Raw genomic sequence first — 20,467 nt, 5'->3', positions numbered from 1 at the left:
CTCCAGCTCTGCCCTGGGACCCCCACCTGTTTCCTGTCACTGCGGTCTTGTCTCTTAGAGGATGTCATGTGAAAGGACTCATACCGTGTGTAACCTTTTGAAACTGGCTTTTTTCTCTCAGTATAATTCCCTCAATTCATCCGAAGTGTTGCATATATTCATGGTCTCTTCCTTTTGATTGTTAGGAGGACTCTGTGGTGTGCCATGCACTGCAGTCTGCTTATCCATTCACATGCTGAGGGCATTTGGCTGTTTCAAGTTTTTGGCAGTTGTGAACAGAGTTGCTATAAATATTCACGTGTAGGTTTTCGAAAGGCGTTTTTACTACTCAGAGTAAACACCATAGTGGGTTTGCTGGGTGAGGTGAACAGTATATGCTTAACTCTACAAGAGCCTGCCAAAGTGCTTGTCCAGGAATGCGCCATTCTCCCCTCCTGCCAGCAGGCCTGAGAGTTTCATTCGCTCTATTACTTGTGCACACGTGGTGTGTAGTATTTCTTCTTTGGCTGTTCTAGTAGGTTCTAGTGGTCTTTGCTTAAGACCTCACTGATCCCAGATGTGCACTCCAGTGCTCACTGACACCACCACATTCGGTCCCCCCCCCCCGCCCCCGGCACAGCACCCCCTCAGAAGGATCAGGAATATGATCACAGAGTCCTTTCTAACTCAGTGAGGCCTCCCTTCACAAGTGTCAGGGTCTGGAAGGCATGTCTCCCATCTCCCGTCACCTGCCCTGGGTGCTGAGGGAGGCAGCAGCAGATGGAAGCCTGCAAGCTGGGCCTCTGCCTCTACTGTGAGCTCTTTCCCCAGTTCTAGGGAATGGGAAGGGCGTCTACACGGAGAACTGACTTCATGGGACTAAAAGTAGGAAGTTAACTCAAAGATTCAGGAGCCATGCACCTCCGGAAGCGTCCAGTCTTCAAGCCCCTCATTGTTAATTTTGAGTATTTCATTTTGTAGATGTGTTTCCAGGATTCAAGCCAAAGATTAACATTCAGACCAGGAGAGAGATTTCAAATTCTGTGCAGACTCCAGCAAAACCACCCTTTTTCATAGGGATCACAGTTGACTGCGCAGGTGGAATTAAGTTGCAGGAATAAAAGAAAAATGCAATTGCAGCCCCAGCAAGTTCTCCGATGTCAGAAGCTCAGTGGGTAACACCATTATCACAGCTCAGATCAATACCCAGGACATGGACGCTTATGCTGACGGCACCTTGCAGTTAAAAACGTGATTGCAGTTCTCCTGGAGCTGCACTATCAGGAATCCATTTACCCAGGAGAGAATTACATAGTACCCAGCAGACTTCCTCTCCCCTCAAAGATAAGTGCTCATTCTTTATTCAGCAGAGTAGTACCTGGTAAAAACAACGTTCCTCATCATGTGAGGACACGGAGAATCTGGCACTGAGGGGCTGTGTGCTCAGTGAGGCTCCGTTTGATGAAGGGCCCTCGCTGGGTCCCCTCAGGAGGGAGAGGTTGCTGTGGTCCCTAGCGGGCCTGTTGGAATCAGCGTGTCTTGGATATGAACTTGACTTGATTTTGAGTTCCACAGGCCTGCCGACTGGCATATTTATTTATGTTTAAACATATTATGAAGAGAAGAGATTGAGTTCCCTGAGATGCAAGTTAAATGAAAGTAAATCAAAATGAACAAAAGAGACATCTTTCCCAGACAGAGAGGTTAAATAATGGCACAAAGGACACGATCGGAAGTGGCTTGGGAGGTGGCAGCGTGGTGGTTGAGAATCGGAACTCAGCAAATGTTAACTAATCTCCACTCTCTCATTCGGCCCTCACACCGGCCTTGTGGGGCGGGCCCAGTGGTCATGCCCACTTCACAGATGAGCCAACAGGCTTGAGAAGGCAGGTAACTGTCCTGGCCAGGGTGGCTCAGTTGGTTTGAGCATCATCCTGTGCACCAGAAGGTTGTGGGGTCGATTCCTGGTCAGGGCACACGCGGTGGGCAACCAATAAATGCCTCTCTCTCTCTCTCTCTCTCTCTCTCTCTCTCTCTCTCTCTCTCTCTTTCTCTCTCTGCTTCCCTGCTTTCTCCCTCTCTAAAATCAATAAAAAGTAAAATGAAATCAGGATAAAGGCAGGTGACCTGTTCAAGGTCATGCAGCTGGCTGGAGTCTGGATTCTTACATGTGACCAAGGCTCTTTGTGAAGGTCTGGACCCAGGCGAGCCAGCCAGGCAGACACAATCCCCGAGATCCCAGTGGGGAAATGGTGACTTTCCAAAGACAATGAGAAAGCTTTATTGGCACAAATCCTAAACGTGGGAAAGTGGGTTTTCAGAACGGGCCTGCACTGCTCTGTGGGCGGCGTGAGCGTCAGCTCAGGGGGCTGAGGGGGAAGGGAGCTGACCCACCCCAGCAGAGGCCGGGAGCCTGGTGTGGTGTCGGGGGCAGAGGGCCGGGGCTGCAGCACTGAAGACCCTCTGAGGGCAGGTGCACGGAGGCGCTGACGGAGCAGACAGTGGGGAGCAGGAGAGACATCCACGGAAATGCCTGCAGGTGACCCCTAGCTTCCCGCCAGGTTCTTCGCCTCCAAGGAAGGAACAGGTGCCTCTGAGCAGTGCAGCTGATAGGGGTGCAGCTCCGTTTGGCAAGGCTGGGGGTGAGGTGCCCACCGATTTCTGATTAGAGGTGCCCGCTGGCCAGGCGGAAGCACGAAGCTGAGAAGTGTTGATGGCATAACGGAGACGTTCTGTGAGGTGACCACGGAGCCACACGCCAGGTCCACGCGTGTGTCTCTTCCAGGGGAGTTCCGTGCTCCACGTGGACCTCTGGCTCCAGCAGCGTAACTCATCCCAGATGCTCACTCAGAGCCGAGGGCTGGGACCGCCGCCCCCCAAGCCCAGCACCAGTGGTGACTGCGGCCCAGACTTCCCTTAACAATCCGAGCCAGGGACCAGGACCCTCGGTCACTGCCCTTGGAGACACAGGTGCCCTCAGAGAACCACATGCGGCCTCCCACTGCTGCCTCAGAGATCTGTACCTGAGTCCACAACTGGGCTCTATCTGCAGACTCCTACCTGCACCCAGCCTTCACAGGGCTACCCAGCGATTAATGGCCAATAAGTAACCGTGTTCTCTGGGACTTGCATAGACTAGAAGGATGTGGCGCTCAGAGAGGTCCCGGGTGGAGATGAAGATTTCAAAGTCCTACCCAGGCTTGTCGGCACCTGAGGCTGGACCAAGTCACTCGGAAATCTTGAGCAGAGCAAATTCACAGCACGCTCTTGAGTCTGGAGAAGTCACAGGCTGCTTAGCAAAGGGTATTTCCAGAATGAATTTGGCAGGACAGACAGTCACATGCCCCTGGCTTGGTGCCCAGAGGTGACCAAGAGACCGGGCCCAGAAAGGCCCGAGGCTGTGCAAGTTGTTAGAGAGATGAATGTCTCTAGATTTAAGCCGCGCGTGTTTGGGAAGCGAAAATGTTATTATAGATGATGCTCTCGGGAGGGTCCCGATACATGAGACCTGCAGTGGCGCGGGGACCGCTTCGTGATCGAACACAGTCGCACTCTCGTTCTCTCCCCCGGGAGCGGAGATGGATGCTGCCCAGCTGCCTTCCTGAAGCACTTTTCCTGGCAGTGCTGCTGGCGAGATGCTTGTGCTCAGGGAAGAGCGTGTCTGGGCATCTACTCTGTGTCGGCGTCCACTGAGACTCTCCGACCTTGCACACTCGGTCTTCCGGCCGCCTGCAGCTGAGACGCTCTCGGATCCATCGGACTGTGCCAGGGGCCGTCTAGGGCAGTGGTCGGCAAACTGCGGCTCACGAGCCACATGCGGCTCTTTGGCCCCTTGAGTGTGGCTCTTCCTAAGCCTTAGGAGTACCCTAATTAAGTTAATAACAATGTCCCTACCTATATAGTTTAAGTTTAAAAAATTTGGCTCTCAAAAGAAATTTCAATCGTTGTACTGTTGATATTTGGCTCGGTTGACTAATGAGTTTGCCGACCACTGGTCTAGGGTACCACAGAGCATGGGCTCTCAGACACAGGACTTCCATGTATAAGCTGTGTGACCCTGGGCAAGTTACTTAGCCTTTCTGTGCATCCATTCCCACATCTGTAAAGTTAGATTTAAAACAGTACCTATCTCACAGGGTTATTTTGAGGATTAAATGCATTGATAAATGTAATATAATTAGAAAATTACCTAGTAAGTAAGTTGTTACATAAGTATTGAATTATTATTACTATGATAATTATTATAAAGTAAATGTCATTTTAATAATTGGTCTCTTTGAAATATTTAGAGGCAGAGAGAAGACACTCAGAGATCATTTGGAAAATATCACGTAACAGACGGATTGGCCTCGGGCCGGTGCCGAAAAGTCCCTTGACATATTTTTCAATAGTAGGAAAGATAATCCTAAACAGACAGGCCACGCCATGCTGCTCAAGGCTCTATGCAAATCCTCCAGTGGTTTCCCATCGCACTTAGAATGAACCCCAGAGTCCCGATAGGACCCGACCTATCGCAATCTTGCACGGCCCTCCTCCGGCCTGGCCCACCACACCTCTGCTTGCTCACCAGAGCTGCAGCCGTCGGGTCGCCCTTGGACACACCAGGACAGCACTCCTGGTTCAGGGCCCACCTCAAGGTGTTTGCCAGGCTGTGCTCTCTGCCTGGAATGTTCTTCCCCGCATAGCAGAGTGGCTTGCTGCTGTGAATAACCAATCGGGCCTCTGCTCCAAGGAGACCCCTCCCCATAAGCACTGTCCCTCTGCGGCCCCCTTACTCCCCTCCATTGCCCCGCAGAGCACGTATCCCCTTAGCATTATAACATCTGTCCACTCGGATACCGCCTGCCTTCTCCCGCCAGAATGTAATTGTAACCCCTAATATTCACTCAGTGCAAGGATAGCTCTATGCAGAAGGTACTCTTGCCATCTCACATACACATGTGGAAGCGCAGGCACAGAAAGAACACGCCTGTGGCCAACAGCGGGGACATGGCCGCGCGGTGCTGCAGAGGGGCTGGCTGCCGCACAGGCAGGGGCTGGGCCACTGCTCACGGCCTTAGCCAGCAGGCCTGGGACTTGCTGAGGAACTGGCTCTCCAAGAAAATGGCTCTAACTTGCAGCGTTTGGTGATTCCACGTGGAAATCCCCCCACAATGGCTGGTTTCAAGATACCAGATAGACTTGCCCTGTCCTGGATAGGAGTGGGCTAGAGCACGCTGCTGATATCACCTAGTTCCTAGGGAGATACGCTCAGTGCCACCTGGCACGTAGGAAACTGCACATTTAAATGAGGCATGCGGCCCGCCGGCCTCGAGTTTGACATTCTTGGAGGGCTTTCCTGAGCATTTTTGCTGAGAGACAGCAGAGCCCAGAGCCCAGTGGGGAAGAACAGGGACCGAAAGCCAGGTGTCTGGCCAGACCAGCTCTGGCACTTCCTGTTGCAGCAGCGTGTGCTGTATTTACCTCTTTGTGCCTCCCCTGCTTCATTTATGAGACGGAGATAATAACAATGCTTAAGGCTGTCCCGATGTCAGCACTGGGGTCGTGCCTGCATTGGGAGGTAGCATCATCACCATCATCACCACCTTCATCACCATCATCACCACCATTGCAATCACCATCTATCGTCATCACCACCTTCATCAGCATCATCACCACCATCACCACCTTTATCAGCATCATCACCACCACTGCAATCACCATCTATCGTCATCACCACCTTCATCAGCATCATCACCACCATCACCACCTTTATCAGCATCATCACCACCACTGCAATCACCATCTAGCACCATCTATCGTCATCACCACCTTCATCACCATTACCACCACCATCACCACCTTCATCAGCATCATCACCATCACTACCACTTGCATTATGTCATGGACACAAAGTACAGGGCATAAACCAAGCATTAAGATGAGATATAAACAGCAGTAGATATGTGAGCTCATTCGTTGAGTTCATATGTAATGTGGGCAATGGGTGCATACGAGTGAATTCATAGTTTGTATTCATATCTCTATGCATGCGCTAATCAGAAATCCACTAGGCTGCTGCCTTTGGGACATCCCACGTGCTCGTTGAGTTCATAAATTCAGCTTCAGAAAGTTATAATAATAAGTTAAAATTGAATCAGCCAGAGAAACAAAGCCCCTTAAAGGTATTGCTAGCTTGTCCTGAACTCAGAATCTCACAGAGATTTCCTTCCTGACATAAGTGCCGCGCTGGATGTAACACATACAATGGTAATGTTTTCCTCTTTTTCTGAAATGGCACTTCATTTCTGGTATTCTCAATCTGAGATTGAAAAAGTCTTTTAATAACCACTCTGAAGTGCTCTGCATTCAAAACCGAGGTTTTAAATGAAATAAGTTTTTTTAAATATCAAATGTGAGCACAAATGATATTGTTCCATGAGATTACAAAAATAAAATAAAGTGGAAAAGTTAAGAAACAATTTCCCAGTAGGGCAATGCCTGCGGCAATGAGATGCCCAATAAAGGCAGCAAATCCGCTGAGCAGAGAGGGAAGCAAGCTAGCGCTCTGCAGGGACGCTGCCTGCAGACACTCGGCCGTCCCAGGCTGGCACCCTGGGCCCCAGGGAGGCCTCGTGGCCAGGTGGGGAGGCCACACAGCCAAGTGGGGAGGCCTGCGTGGCCAAGTGGGGAGGCCTGTGCGTCCTGGTGGGAAGGCCATGACGGCCAGGTGGGGAGGCCTGAGTGGCCAGGTGGGGGCGCTCATGGGCTAGGTCTGCTGGACCTTGGGCCAGGTTCACCTCTCTGCCACCCATTCACCTTCACCAGGCGCTGCCAGGCCCATGCTCCAGTCCCCACGGCACCGTGCGCACTGCCTGTCGGGGGTGCTCAGTAAACGCCTGGAGACTGAATGGGCAGCCGGTGGCACGGTGGCCGGTGTGAGTCAATGATGCAGTACAGGGACACATGGCCGAGGCGGTCAGCCCAGAGTCACCCTCTCCTAGCACAAAGCCACCCAGCGGGTGGTTCCTCGAGGCACTTCTGGGGGAGGGTCCCTGTGGTCTCTGGGAGGGGTCCTAAGGACTGCCTAGAAGTAATAGCGCCATGGCCTGTCGTTAATAAAAGCAGAGCCTCCACCAGCCTCCACTGGCCTCCGAGTGTCTGAGGAGCCTCCCGCCTGGTGGCTGCCTGTGGATGGGGTGGGGGGCAGGGTTGGGAGTAACCTTGTGCTGCCAGGACATGCCAGCCTAGGTCAGGGCCCACAGCCCCTCATAGACGCTCCCACTTCCACTTCGGGAGGCCTGGTCCCTTCTCCCTGACGGTCGCATCCCACTCATGGGAGAGCCCCCTCTCTCTCCGACTGCAAGAAGTCCAGGAAACCAGTGACTTGTGTTTCCCCGCGCTCCTCCCTCCAGTCCACACGCGTAGGGCCCGTGACGCGGCGGCGTGCGGGCGCCGAGGGAGCGCGAGTGCGCATCTCTGTGAAACGGCACCAGCGCGGCACAGTGAAGCTCTGGGTTTCTCCCAAGGCTTTTACTCGGGGTAATATATTGTACATGCGGTTGTGGGTTTCTTCCTTTTTAATTTTAAAGCGAGATTATGCACATATTTTATGCAGGTTAATATATCCTTTTCATGCACATCTAACTGAAACCAGTTCTATCGAGCAAATGAGCGACAACAAGAGGGATCCTCGGGCTTATTACAAACATCCCTCACGAACCTGAGGCGCGTGTCCTCGGGAACCATGTCGCTGGGATTTGGGTTATTACTGAAATCCTCCCAGAATCTCACGGTGCCGCGTGTGCCCCAAAGCCTTCTCTCTCCCGCTCAGAGCAGCTCTGGTCCTGGCCGTGTGTTCTGGGCCGTGAGAACCGGGCCGGCGAAGGGGCTCCTTCCTGACTCGGCCAGCGCTGCGCAGGGCACGCGTCTCGGCCCGCTGACCACCGGTGGGAGGCAGGGTCTCAGACAGGTTCCCTCTCCAGGATCATGAAGTGCGCGCTCCTGTTCTGTCCACCCGCGCGCCCTGGTCTTGCAGCGGGTTTGCTGCAGACTTTAAACCCGACAGACAAGCAGCTCAGATTCCACCTGCGCAAGGCCCTGGGTCACCGGGCAGGGCTGTCCCAGCTGAAGGGGGGACAAACTCTCCGGAAAGGTCCTCAGGAGTGACGAGTCACAGTGCCCTTTAGAAGCAGATCCTTGGGTTTACATTTCGTTGTTGATTAAATAAGAAAAGCCCACAGTTCCTCGCGGCTGAACTCCCTTCCAACGGGGTCAGCAGGTCCCTCTGGAGGCAGCCGCAGCCACTGTCCTGCTGGCAGGGACCCGGCAGAGGCCTCTTGGATGTTCCTCGCATTTACCGGGGGTCGTTTTGTTGATGCCGCTGTGAGATCAGCAGATCTAGGGCGGGACCTACAACGTCTGGGTGACACCCAGGCTGCTGGCCCAGGGACCCCGCGTGGAGCAGTGAAGAGTTAGAGCTCCGGCCTCAGACACCTGCCCGCAATCATTCGTCCACTTCACGCACACGCCGCGAATCCCAGGTTCTCTACTGGGGACACAGGAATGAGGAAGACAGGTTCTTGGTGACTTTAAAACTAGCGCTAGTGAAAACGTAACACGTGCATCGAAGGACACAATCAAGAGAGGGAAAAGCACCGGACAGAATGGGTGGAAATACTCGCAAATTATGTATCTGATAAGAGATAAATATCCAAAAAGATATATATATATAAAGAACTCCTACAATTCAACAACAGAAAGAGCACCGCTGATCATCAAGGAATCAACAATCAAAACCACAGCGAGATGCCATCTCACAGCCGTCCACGTGGCTGTTATCAAAAAGCCAAGTGCTAAGTGTTGGAGAGGACGTAGGAAAGTCAGAACCCTGATGCACGACATTCCCTGGTGGGAATGTGAACTCGCGCAGCTGCTATGGAAAATTGTCATTTCATTCCCTCAGAACATTAGAAATAGAGCTACCATGTGATTTTCCTTCAGCAATTTCACTCCTAGGTACACATACAAAAGGATGGAAAGCAGGGACTCAAAGAGGCTTGCACATCCGTATTCACGGCAGCATTATTCCCGTAGCAAGCCGAGCGCCCACGGACGATGCAGGGTAGGCAGGATGTGGCGTGGACACACAGCGCAGTATCACTCCGCTTTGGAAAGAAAGGAAATGCGGACACATGCTGCAACATGGATGATCCTTGACGACATTATGCCAAGGGAAATAAGCCAGTCACGGACAAACACTGAGTGAGGCCACCCGCGTGGGATACCTAGAGGGTGGGTCAGAGAGAAGGAGGTGGGAGGGTGGTTTGCAGGGCTGCGGAGGGGAGAGAGTGTTTGGTGAGCACTGAGTGGCATGATGAAAGATTTCTGGGGATTGTTGGCACAACAACGTGAATGTACTTAACACTACTGAGATGTTCACTTACAACAGGTAGTAAGTCTTAGGTTACGTGCATGTCAGCACAGTTAAAGAACAGGTCCGTGTCTGTACTTAGGTGTGGACAGTGCACCTGACCTTCACAGTGTGAGAAGGGTAGGGGTCACATGGTTCCCGCGGGGGAGAAAGTCGGGTCAGGCGGGTGAACACTTCAAGGTGGAGGGGGAAGCGCTGAAGCACAGGTGAGGCCAGGGCTGCGGGCCCAGGAGAGGCCCTGGCAGCAGGTGGACAGGGAGGTGGTGAGCGTATGAGCCAGTTGGGCAACGACAGGAGGAAAGGGTCAACCCTGGCACCCCAAAACGTAACAGGGAGGCTGGGTCCCAGGGAACGGGGCTGAGGAAGGGGGCAGCTAGACCTGGACAGGACAGCCGCTCCCCGGGGCAGGGCTGCGGTGCAGCAGACGGGGAAGGCGAGGCGGGTGGGCGTGCCAGGGCAAGTGTGAGGATGTGTGCAGCTTCCAGGGGGTGTCCCATGGTCAGTCAGGAAAACCAGTTTGGAAGTGGCTTGAAGACCCCGGTTGGAGAGAAAACGGGCTGCACAGGTTGCTGCTCTCAGGCTATGTTCAAGGAGAAAGGAGCCCCGGGCCGGCCAGCACTGGGAGGTGGGGAAGCACAGCGGCCTGCCCGCCTGGGAGTGGCCGGAGGAGAGCAGGTAGCTGGGCAATGGCAGGTGAGCCCTGTTGCCTCCAGGGACAGGGCATTGGGGCATCCAGGAAGCAGAAGAAACACATTAACTGAGATGTGTCGCGAGGGTTGGTGATGGGAAGGGCCCTGGCAAACACGGGTATTAATTCTGAGGTCCGGGCGAACCTAAATTTGTGGAAAAGTGGACTGAAGGGGCAGGAGGCCTCAAAAAGAAGGTGCTGAGTGAACACATCCTGCAGGGGAGTTGCCAGCTCTGTGGGTGGGAGAACAGAGGCCGTGGGGCCACTGGGAAGAGGACCTAGACCGGTGGGGTGCCAGGCAGAGCAGGAGACAGGTGGGCAGGCCTGTGAGCTCCTCCACCGTCACAGCAAGCCACGCCCCATCCTGGAAGGGAAGGTGTCAGGAAAGTGTCCTAAGGGGAATGACATAGACAGCACTGGGATGGAGGCAAGCCCCTAGGCAGCCACGTGGGGAGAGATGGGAACAAGAGACCGGATGCAGGAGGCCCCTGGGCAACGCGTGGGAACACAGCCCAGATGTTCCTGACTTTCTGTCTCGTCTCTGCTCACAAGAATCACCTTCTCCTGGAGCAGGAGCGCACCCTCCCCGCATCCAGGGCTGCAGGGTGCCAGGACGCCCTCCCTGCACCCAGGGCTGCAGGGTGCCAGGACGCCAGAACCGGCAGGGCCACCTCGAGAGGAGGGTGGGCTCCAAGAGGCAGAGGAGGGCAGGAAAGTTCCTTTAGCCCAGAGGGTGACATCTCTTCCCTTTCCCTCAGCTTGGGTGTCTGACCCCCCTCTTGGAGTGATGTGTCCTTGGCTGCTGGTGGCTAGAGCTGAGGTCTGCCTCCCCTTCCTGCACTGCTTCCTCTCCCCTCGGGTCTCTCCCCACCCCTCCGCGCCCCTTCTAACCCCCTCTGCAGCCCAGCGATGTGAATGAAGCAGGGCCCGCCTTTCTCACTCTCCCAGACCAGGAGGCAGGGACAGCCTTTCCTGACAGTGGGAATCGGTGGGAATCAGCACCAAGGGTGCTGGGAGCTCTACTGCGGGGACACCCCACCAAGGGGAGGAAAGGGGTCCCCAGGAGGCTTCCAGGGGTCTTCGAAGTGCCCCTCCCCACCCTGATTAAGGGGACAATACACGTTTGAATTTTGTGGAAGTGCTCCGGCCCCCAGAGGATGAAGAATGAGGACACTGGAATGAGACTCCCCATGTGCACAGGCCAGGCAAGCTGAGTGCGTCAGACCCGCTGACCGGCAGAAAGCCTGCGCGGCCGCGGGCCTCAGCACCTGCTGGCCGACTGTGAGGGCAGCTGCTTGTGTTTGGCTGTTTTGCTACAAATGTGGAGGGCAGTCTCCATACCTTGATTACAAAATGTTTAAATGCCTCTCTTGCCTCTTTTTTCTTCTTTCCTCTCATTTTTTTTTAACTTCCAGCCACTGTCAGTCTCTGGCACATACACTCCTCACCAGCACCACGCTGCCTCAGACCTTACGAAGCGCTGCCACTTGCGAGCGCTTTGCGGGTGACACACAGGGCCCAGCCCCTCGAGTCTGCCTTGGGGGGCCCACCAAGAGCTGACGTGCACACTTGAGATGAGAAATGGGGCCATCAAGGCCCTGGCAGAGGAACTGGCACACAGTAGGTGCTCAGTAAACGGAGGTTCTCCCTTCCAGTCAATGGTCCATGGAGGCAGTGGGCAGGTTGGTCTCTCCTCTCGGGTGAGCCTGTCGCCATCACGCCAGGCAAAAGGGCTGTTGGGCCCAGAGGCCTGGCCGCCCCAGGAAGCACTGCTTCACGGAGATGGTGGAAAAATGAAAAATCACAGAATTAAACGCCTAAACGGGCACAAAGGCCCCCGAAAAGATGCCTCCAAGCTATTTTCTAAATTGCCCACCAAAGCCTGCGTGAGTCAAGCAGCTATTGACTAAGTCTCGGCGGCCATCAAGACTTATTGATCTGAGAGGTAAATATTGACCAGCGTGAGCCGGGGTCGATGCTGCCTCCTGGGAAAATAAACCTCAGTTTAACTAAAACCTCAGGCGAGGCCTGGACTGCTGCTCAGACCGAGGCCCGGCTCCGGCCAGCGCCTCCCTGATTGTGCTTTGTGGTGACTGCAAACTAGTTCCCAAACTCACTCGTTTCTTGTTGGTGGAGAAAATGTTAAGTCTTTTCATATCTGAAATGATCAGGGGACAGTTTGGAATTTAAAACACTATTATTGGGAGCACGTCCATAAAACGGAGAATCTTTCTGAAATGCAATAGAACTGCCCAGGACTTAGTTCCCGTGAAAAGTCTCCAGCGCAAACACACACACAAACAAAACAGTCAACAAGGAAACCTGTGGTCAGGACCAGCGCCATCTCCGAAAATGCTGCGGAGGCCGCTGTTTCCAAGCAGCCAGAACTGCCGAGGCAGCATCCCGTGCCCCACAGGCCGGTGTGCAGCTGGTTTTTATTTAACGGATCGATGATCGGTGGGGACCACCTGGTGGTGGACGACAGAAAGGGATCCATCCAAGACTGATGGCTCCGCAAAGGGCGGTCCAAGGGCGGCACTGTGGCCACCGAGAGGGAGTCCCGCCCTGTGAGTCCTAGGAACTCACTTTTCCTGAACAGTGTGTCCTCACACGCAGAGCTAGGGCAGGAGCAGGGCTTGCTGTGAGGGTCAAATACGATGCTGAGCAAAGAGCACTCTTTTGGACAGACTCCCGGGTACGGCGACAGAACGGCAATAAGTAGCTGCTGCTGTTATTACCGTGGGGAAGAGGGGATAGAAACAGCGGGTCCTTAAGCTACTCAGGGAGGATGGAAGGTGGAGACATTTACAAGGCGCAGTCACTCCTGAGGTTGTTGATAAATATCCGAATTAAGAATGAAAGATCTGAAAGGTACACGCATGCCCACACTGACCTGCGGTGGCTGCGCAGTGAGAGGCGAGTGAGCTCAGCCTGTCCATCTCGGGGAGACTGAGTCTCAGGTGGGATGCGGGGTGCTCGCAGGCAGGGGAGCTGGCACAGGGAAAGGTGTCCTTGTGTTCAGCTCGCCCCCCGAAGGCCGACTGCGGGAGCGAGATCTGCTGGAACCAGGGAGAACGCTGCCACTGCCCTCAGGGATGAGTGTGGCCAACACAGCAGAACCGCTGAAGGATTTCTGATGTGAACCAAATGGAATCACACTGTCTGAGCCCACAATGCGCTGTGGGCCAAAAGGCTGCCTTTGGGAAACAGGTGAGCCAGCTTCTCCAACAGAAGCGGGGGTGGGGGGGGGGGCGCGGGACCTGGGCACAGAGCGGCAAGGGTGGGGCAAGGCTGAGCCACCGAGGACATCAGCCGGGTACAGAGACCCAGACTCCACTCGGAGGCAAACCCTCCAAGGAGCTGGTTCACACTTTACGTTCCGGTTCAGAAGGACCCAGGTTCAAGTCTGCCTGCCGCCCTCAGCTGCTGACCTTCCGTAAGGCCGCCTCTCACTGTCCCCACGTGCAAAAGCAGACGGCAGGACCGACTGCGCAGAGCTGGTGTCGGCATCACTGACACTCCCATCTGCTGGGCACTGCGCTGGGCGTGGGCACGCAGCCCCGGCCACAGGCATGCTCCCTGCCTTCGCAGACTTTGCGTTCTGGTAAGAGAGAGAGGCAGTGAACAGGTAAAAATGTAAGTTCGTGAGGGCGCCTCTGCCGGGGAGCCGTCAGTGGCGGCGTGTTTTACGCAGGATCTCCAAAAGCTTCAGCACTGGAGGGGGTGAGTGATAAGCCACAGGCGGAGGGCAGGAAGGAAGAGCGGACAGCGGCTGCAAAGGCCCTTGCAGACCTTTTGGGTTGTTTAAGGACTAGCAGGGAGGCCAGTGTGGCTGGAGGGAGAGGGGAAGGGAGCGGTAGTAAAAATTATGTCTGAGAGGTAATGGGGTCTAGACCGCGTAGGGCCGTGCTGTCTGACAAGGCAGCCGCCAGCCACATGTGGCTCCTCAGCACCTGGAGCGTGGCTCCGCCCTGAGTGCAGCACGTGGAACACACGCACTGGGTTCTGAAGATTTAGTTGAACAAAGCATGTAAGTGTTTCATTAATAATTTTATGTTGATTATATGTTTGAGTGATAATATTTTTGAGGTATTGGGTTAAATAAGCCATATTATTAAAATTGGTTTCATCTGTTTCTTTTCACATCTTTACTCTCGCCACTAGAACATGTGAATTACATACGTGGCTTACATGACACAGGGGTTGTAGGTCACGGTAAGAGCTGGGCGTTTATCTTGAACAATATGTGATGTGAATAGGGATGCACATAACACACCCAGCATGTTTCCCAGAACATAGTGGGAAAGTTTACGGACTAGATTTCCCTCAAGACAAATTGCTCAAATGTAAAGGCAAAGGAAGATGAGGGGGAAGACACTGAACTCCAGGAAGAGTAAAAGCTAAGTTGAAACAGTTGATTACAATGTAGTGCTAAGATCAATGAAACTAGCAAAGATTATTGAAATATAAAACAAAGTAAAATAAAAAAGAATCTGACAAACAGATACAACTGGATCGTTCCTAAATTCCAAAGGGACCAGAGTAAAACAGGCATAAAAAATGCAAGTATTTCATGTCAGTCACCCTGGGGGAGTGAACTGCTTCATGCTTTTCACCTGCGTCTCCGCGACGTCAATGAGGTGAACTCATTTTCACGAGCTTATTGGTATTTGTACGTCTGCTGTATGAGGTGCACGTTTCAGACTCCCCCTGTGTTTTGTAACGCTGTCACTTCTTCTTGCTTCATAGGTGCCATGTACTCCATGGTAGACAGTCCTTTGTCAGACGTACGGAGGACAGATCCACCCGCCCAGTCTCTGGCCTGTCTTTTCATTCTTGTATTCACAGCTTTAATCAGAATAGACCTTCTAAATTCCAACATAATCCAAATGTTTTAATCTTTTCTTTTATGTCTTGTTTAAAAAACCTTTGCCTACCCCGACGTTCGGGAGATATGCTCTCTTTAGGAAGCTTTATTTTTCCTTCAGTCTCTGCTCCTTCTCTAGACTTGTGTGTGGTGTGAGGTAGGGGCTCTGGATCTCCGTGGTTTACTAGTAGATGGTCCAAGAGGCCCATTACCTCACACTGGAAAGATAACCCTCCTCACCACACTGTGATGCCACTTCTGTATAAATCAAGTGAGGACAAACATGTAGGTCGGTTTGGAGTTCTTGATTCTGTTCCTTTGGTCTATTTGTCTACCTTTGTGCTATCACCACACTAAATTACTGTGCTTTAATGTAAATCTTTAGAGTTGGTATTTAACTTCTCCACTTTGTCCTTTTCCTTCAAGAATAGCTTGGCCCTTGGCAGGACATACACGTTTTAGAATAGCTTTGCCAGCTTTTCTCCCTCTCTCTCCTGCACAACCGATGAACAATAATAAGCAACAGTATGATTAGAAACAAAGACCATAAAATACCCAAGCATCACACTGACACAAATTAGTGAATAAACAGATGAGGGAAGGGGTCCATCTGCTCCTTACAAAAGAATTTAAAATAGTAAATGTGGACCAATTGAGGAAAATAGCAAATCACCATTAACACACCATAGCAACATCCACTGATGAATGCTAAAGGTAGTGGGCCAAGTTTAAGGGGCAACAGAATATCTGCATAGCCTTGACGGATCTCCCTAAAATATTTATTTATTTTAAATTTTTATTGATTGATTGATATTAGACAGAGAGAAAAAGAGAGAGAGAGAGAGAGAGAGAGAGAGAGAGAGAGAGAGAGAGAGATCAACTTGTTGTTCCACTTATTTGTGCATTCATTGGTTGCTTCTTGTATGTGCCCTGACAAGGGACTGAACCCACAACCTTGGCGCATCAGGACCTCAACTACCCAGACAGGACAAAATACTAATTGCTGTGGTGGTTTTGACAGGTCTACAAATTCTTTGCTGCTGCTCCCTTCAGAAGATGGAGCTTAACTCCCCTCCCTTGAGTGTGAACTGGACCAAGAGTGCATTCTAATGAATAGACTACAGAACAGGAAAAACAGTAACTTCACACTGAGGCGGCCTGCAGACAACACCAACACCGTAAGCGGGTGACAAGGAGTCATACCCACCCCCATGCGTGAGATGCAGTGACATCATGCTCCTCTGTGCTGTTCTACAACTCATTCCGATCATCAGAGGAACTCAGAGAAACACCCATCAGGGGGCTTTCTAAACGTTAACTGGCTACTGCTCTTCAGGACAGGGCAGGGCAGGGACTCCTGACAAAGGCGAGGAAGCATGACGACTGGGTGAGGTGCCTCTCCGGGCAGCTCCTGGGAGACAGCGATGAGGGACCTGCTGGCCTCGGTCAGATCTGAGGTGTCTGACGGCGATGAGCTGGGGGAGCGCTTAGCATTGAGGACGCCCTGCGGCTGTGGAGGGCACTCCCACAGGAGAGCGGGGCTGGGGGTCGGACGCTGCACTAGCTCACCTCCTCTGTCACCTAAAATTATTTCAAAATATAAGCTACACCATCTTTTAAGGTTCTTCACTGTGGTTACAGGTACATTTATACAAGCAGGTCCACTTCCTATTTATATGTTCCTGAGGGTGACTTTTTTCTTCTCTCTGAGAAAAGCAGCACTTACGGTAAGAACGGCACTTGGATTGCAGAGAAGCCGTGAGGGGACTAGGCAGGTAGGAGAGCTGCTCCAGGGCTGGTGAGCAGGCTGAGCGCCCCCACCCGGGCACAGCACCAGGACTTACCACAGGCTTCGGGTCAACAAGGGACCGCTGGACCTGAAGTGTGTGCAAGGCGTGGGGACAAGGACCAGCATTGATTGACTCACCAGGGCGTCTCTCCTTTGTGGCTTCAGCAGCTTCAGCTTGTGGGGCGTGGCAGCTGTGGGAGCTGTGGGAGTGAGGCAGCGGTTCAGCTGTGGTTCCTCCCGGGCTCTCCTCACCCACAACCGTGAGCATCACAGGCGTACTCTGGACTCTCCTGGACTCCTCCCACGCCCATGGAGAACTCCGGGTTGGGATCGGGGTACCCGTGGGTGGCCCTTCTAGGCTTTGGACATGCCAGTCTCTCCCCTCAGCCGGTTCCATAAAACACTGCCCGCTCCAGAGAGGTCAGGTGTACAGGAGAGAAAGAGGAGGGACAGCCACAGGCGGCGCTGGTACCTGCCCCGCGGTCCCAGCTGCACACTGAGGCTGACAGCAGCGACCTCTGACCCTCACAGCAGCTCTCGTTGGTCACCAGGGAGGGTGGAAACTGAGAAAGAAACTGAGGCCTTCCCCAAGGTCACGTAGCTAGTTTATGGATGATTTGAGACTTGAACTTGGCCTTGAAAGTCAGACACACCTCACTTCAAAGCCAGGCTCCACTACTTGGCTCTCTGGGCTCACTTCCATCTTTCTTCAGGGAGGGCGCTCTCTACACCGACTGAATGGGACATCACAGCAGCTCACTGTCAGGCCGAGGCAGGGCTCTCTGCCCCCTCCCCCCCACATCCTCACTCGCTATGCCTCGAAGGCGCCATGCCCTTCCTCCTCTGTGCTTCCCCGTGACTGCTCAGCCCCAGCCCAGGGCTCCACCTGTCCCTAGGGAACACCCTGGGAGCCCCAGCTGAGGGACAAAATGTTTCTTGCCTCGTTATTAAATTGTTCACCTGGGCAATCCTAGTACTTCCAACTACATTTCCAATTCTTTGAAGTATGAACTTCTCTTGAATTGGCCACAGTTATTTTCTCTCCTCCAGAAATACCCATCCTCCTCATTTATGTTCCTCTAAGTCACAACTGGAATCAAAGAATAACCGACCTTTTATTTTCAGAACAAATCCAAAGAAAGTTATATACCTGGCTTACCTCTTTAGAACAATCAAAGGGCCTCTTTCCCTTGATGAACCCCCTCCTTCCCCTCCCCTCTATGTGCAGAGCATGCTGGTAGTTGAAAGTGAAATCCACTGTGGAATCAATCTGTGGATGTTAGCCTCCCCCTCCCAGCTAAAGCCATGCTGGCCCAATGGACTCCCCCCACCCACCTCAGGGATGGGGCTCGGTTGTGACCAGAATCTCGGTGGGTTCTCTGGACCGTAAGATCACAGATGTCATGTTCTCTACCATCTCCTCTCCCTGTCCTGCTCCCACGTCACAGCCGGGCCCACTGCTGGACCAGCCGCGGTGCCTTCTGGTGGGAGGCACAGCGGCTTCCTACCTTTGGCAGGCACTTCGGGAGGAACGTCAGCCTTCTCCTTCCGCCTCTTGCCCTTCTTGGGCTGCAAGGGGGCCAAGCTGGTCACGCTGGTGACAGTCTCCCCTGAGCTGCAGGAGAAAAGGGTCCTGGTGAGGCAAAGGCAGCTTGTTCCAGGGAAAAGGGAGGGAAGCAAAAGTGCCCAAGGTTCCCTGTGTTCTTTGTACCCCGTGGATCTCACACTGAACTGGGATCGGTGCTCTTTGCTCATCTCCAGGGATGTCTGGAGGTCGGCACTGACCCTGGGCTGAGATGGGATGAGATGAGCTAGTTAGTGACAATGTGTTGTTCAAAGTTCAAAAGGCCCTGGAGACATCAGGGCCAGCTGTCTACACTGCCTAGGGGTGTACAGCTGGATGGTTTACACCCGTTCCACGGGCTGCACAGTCTGGCTTGGCTACATCACCAGTCGGGTGTGAAGATACCACTGGAACTTCTGCTTGAGTTCCCCTGAAGCCAGGACGCCCTGCACACAGCTGTGTGGTTCACAGACTCAAACCCCAGCAGCTCCTGTGCAAGTGAGCAGGGCCCTGGGAGTGGCCCTGGGAGTGGCCCTGGGAGTCCCGAGGGTCCATCGCTGTCCGTTCGCTCTGCTGCCGCCACCCTACCTTCAGGAGGCTACGTGAGGTCACCCCGCGTGCTGTCTTCAATCACCGCGCGTCAGCTCCTTTCCAGGGTCCCCCAAAGTGACGGGGCTGATGAGCTACTGACATCGTCACTCAGGGAAAGGCACTTAGCACCCGTCATCTCAGTTTTCTTAGTGGTAATGTAAGGAAACCAAGATTACGCAGTAAGAAAGCCAAGATGACAGATGCTAAGTGACTTTCCCTGAGTGATGATGTTAGTAAGCAGCCAACCAAGAGCTGCGAACGCGAAATCTATTCCTGATGCTGCAGGTGGGGTGGGTCCACATGCTTTCTGCAATGGCCGTCAGTCTTATTTCAAATGCATCCTATTGGCTCTAGCAACCCAGAGGGCAGCCCCTTATAGAAGCTCTGTCTTTGGTCGCATTGCCCAGCCAGGGAGGCACAGTCACTACGACAGGCTCTCTTCCTAATACATAGTTTCTAGAAATCCATAAGAATATGGCCGACTAATAATCAAAATGAATGAAGGTGGTAAATAGCTTCATAGGTAAGAGGAAAGGCTATTACATGAAAACATGCTAAAACTCGTGGAAGGGCCTGGCTGCGTGGCTCAGTGGTGAGCACCAGCCTATGGACCAGGACGTCACCATTCCGTTCCTGGTCAGGGCACATGCCCGGGTTGTGGGCTTTACCCCAGTGTGGAGTGTGCAAGAGGCAGCTGGTCAATGATTCTCGCACATCACTGATGTTTCTATCTCTCTCCCTTCCTCTCTGAAATCAATAAAAATACATTTTTAAAAAATAAAAATAAAACTCATGAAAGGAACCCAAATAAAAACATAGTGCACTTCCTTGCTCCACATATCAGAAGAGCAATCATCAAATTTAAGGCAAAGCAGTTTCTGGCAAGGGTGTAGGAGTCAGGTGCTCAGAAGTACAGCTGGTGCGAGTGTAAACCCTTCCTGGTGGGAAACACTTAGAAGTCAGAATAACATGGACTATCAGGTTTACAGAGGCTTCTACTTTTCTTTTCTTTTTAAGTATATGTATTTTTTTTTATTTCAGAGAGGAAGAAAGATGGAGAGATGGAAACATCAATGATGAGAGAGAATCATTGATTGGCTGCCTCCTGCACAACCCCAACTGGGGATCGAGCCCACAACCTGGGCATGTGCTCGGGACCCTTCAGTCTGCAGGCCGACGCTCTATCTGCTGAGCCAAACCAGCTAGGGCAAGGCTTCTACTTTTTGACCTGGCAATTTCACCTCCAGGAATTTATTCTGTGGCTATTGTTGCACATGTATGAAAATGTATGTATGAGGCATTATTACAGTCCTGTTGGTAACAGCAACAGTCTGAAAACAATCCACTGCCCCTCAGTGGGGGATTGGCTGAGGAATGTGGGGACTCCACAAATCCACACCAGGAGTCCTCTGTGGCTGTAAGGAGGAATGAAGACGCCATTGTGCACTGATAAGAAAAGATACAATGCTAAGTGAAAAAATCTAGGTGCTGGAAAATGTGTAAAATGTGATACATTTTGAATAAAAATAGGGGACAATAAGAATATCTGTATTTCCATATGCATACATAAAGACACT

General features: G+C 52.7%; 1 protein-coding gene across 1 annotated transcript in view; it reads right to left on the bottom strand.

Moving 5' to 3' along the window:
- The window catches only part of VSTM4 (V-set and transmembrane domain containing 4), a 99,239-nt gene that overhangs the window by 7,908 nt on the left and 70,864 nt on the right, over window positions 1-20,467 (bottom strand). The window contains exons 6-7 of the mRNA XM_006097568.3: window positions 18,244-18,350; window positions 16,874-16,935 (exon numbers count right to left, since the gene is read on the bottom strand). Coding sequence (XP_006097630.1) covers window positions 16,874-16,935; window positions 18,244-18,350 — 169 coding nt within the window. The remainder of the gene's footprint in view (window positions 1-16,873; window positions 16,936-18,243; window positions 18,351-20,467) is intronic.

Source organism: Myotis lucifugus, unplaced genomic scaffold, assembly GCF_000147115.1.
Source record: "Myotis lucifugus unplaced genomic scaffold, Myoluc2.0 scaffold_206, whole genome shotgun sequence".
Classification (NCBI taxonomy): Eukaryota; Metazoa; Chordata; class Mammalia; order Chiroptera; family Vespertilionidae; genus Myotis; species Myotis lucifugus.
The sequence above is the reverse complement of the archived record's forward strand: the minus strand, read 5'-3'. Positions and strand labels throughout refer to the sequence as shown.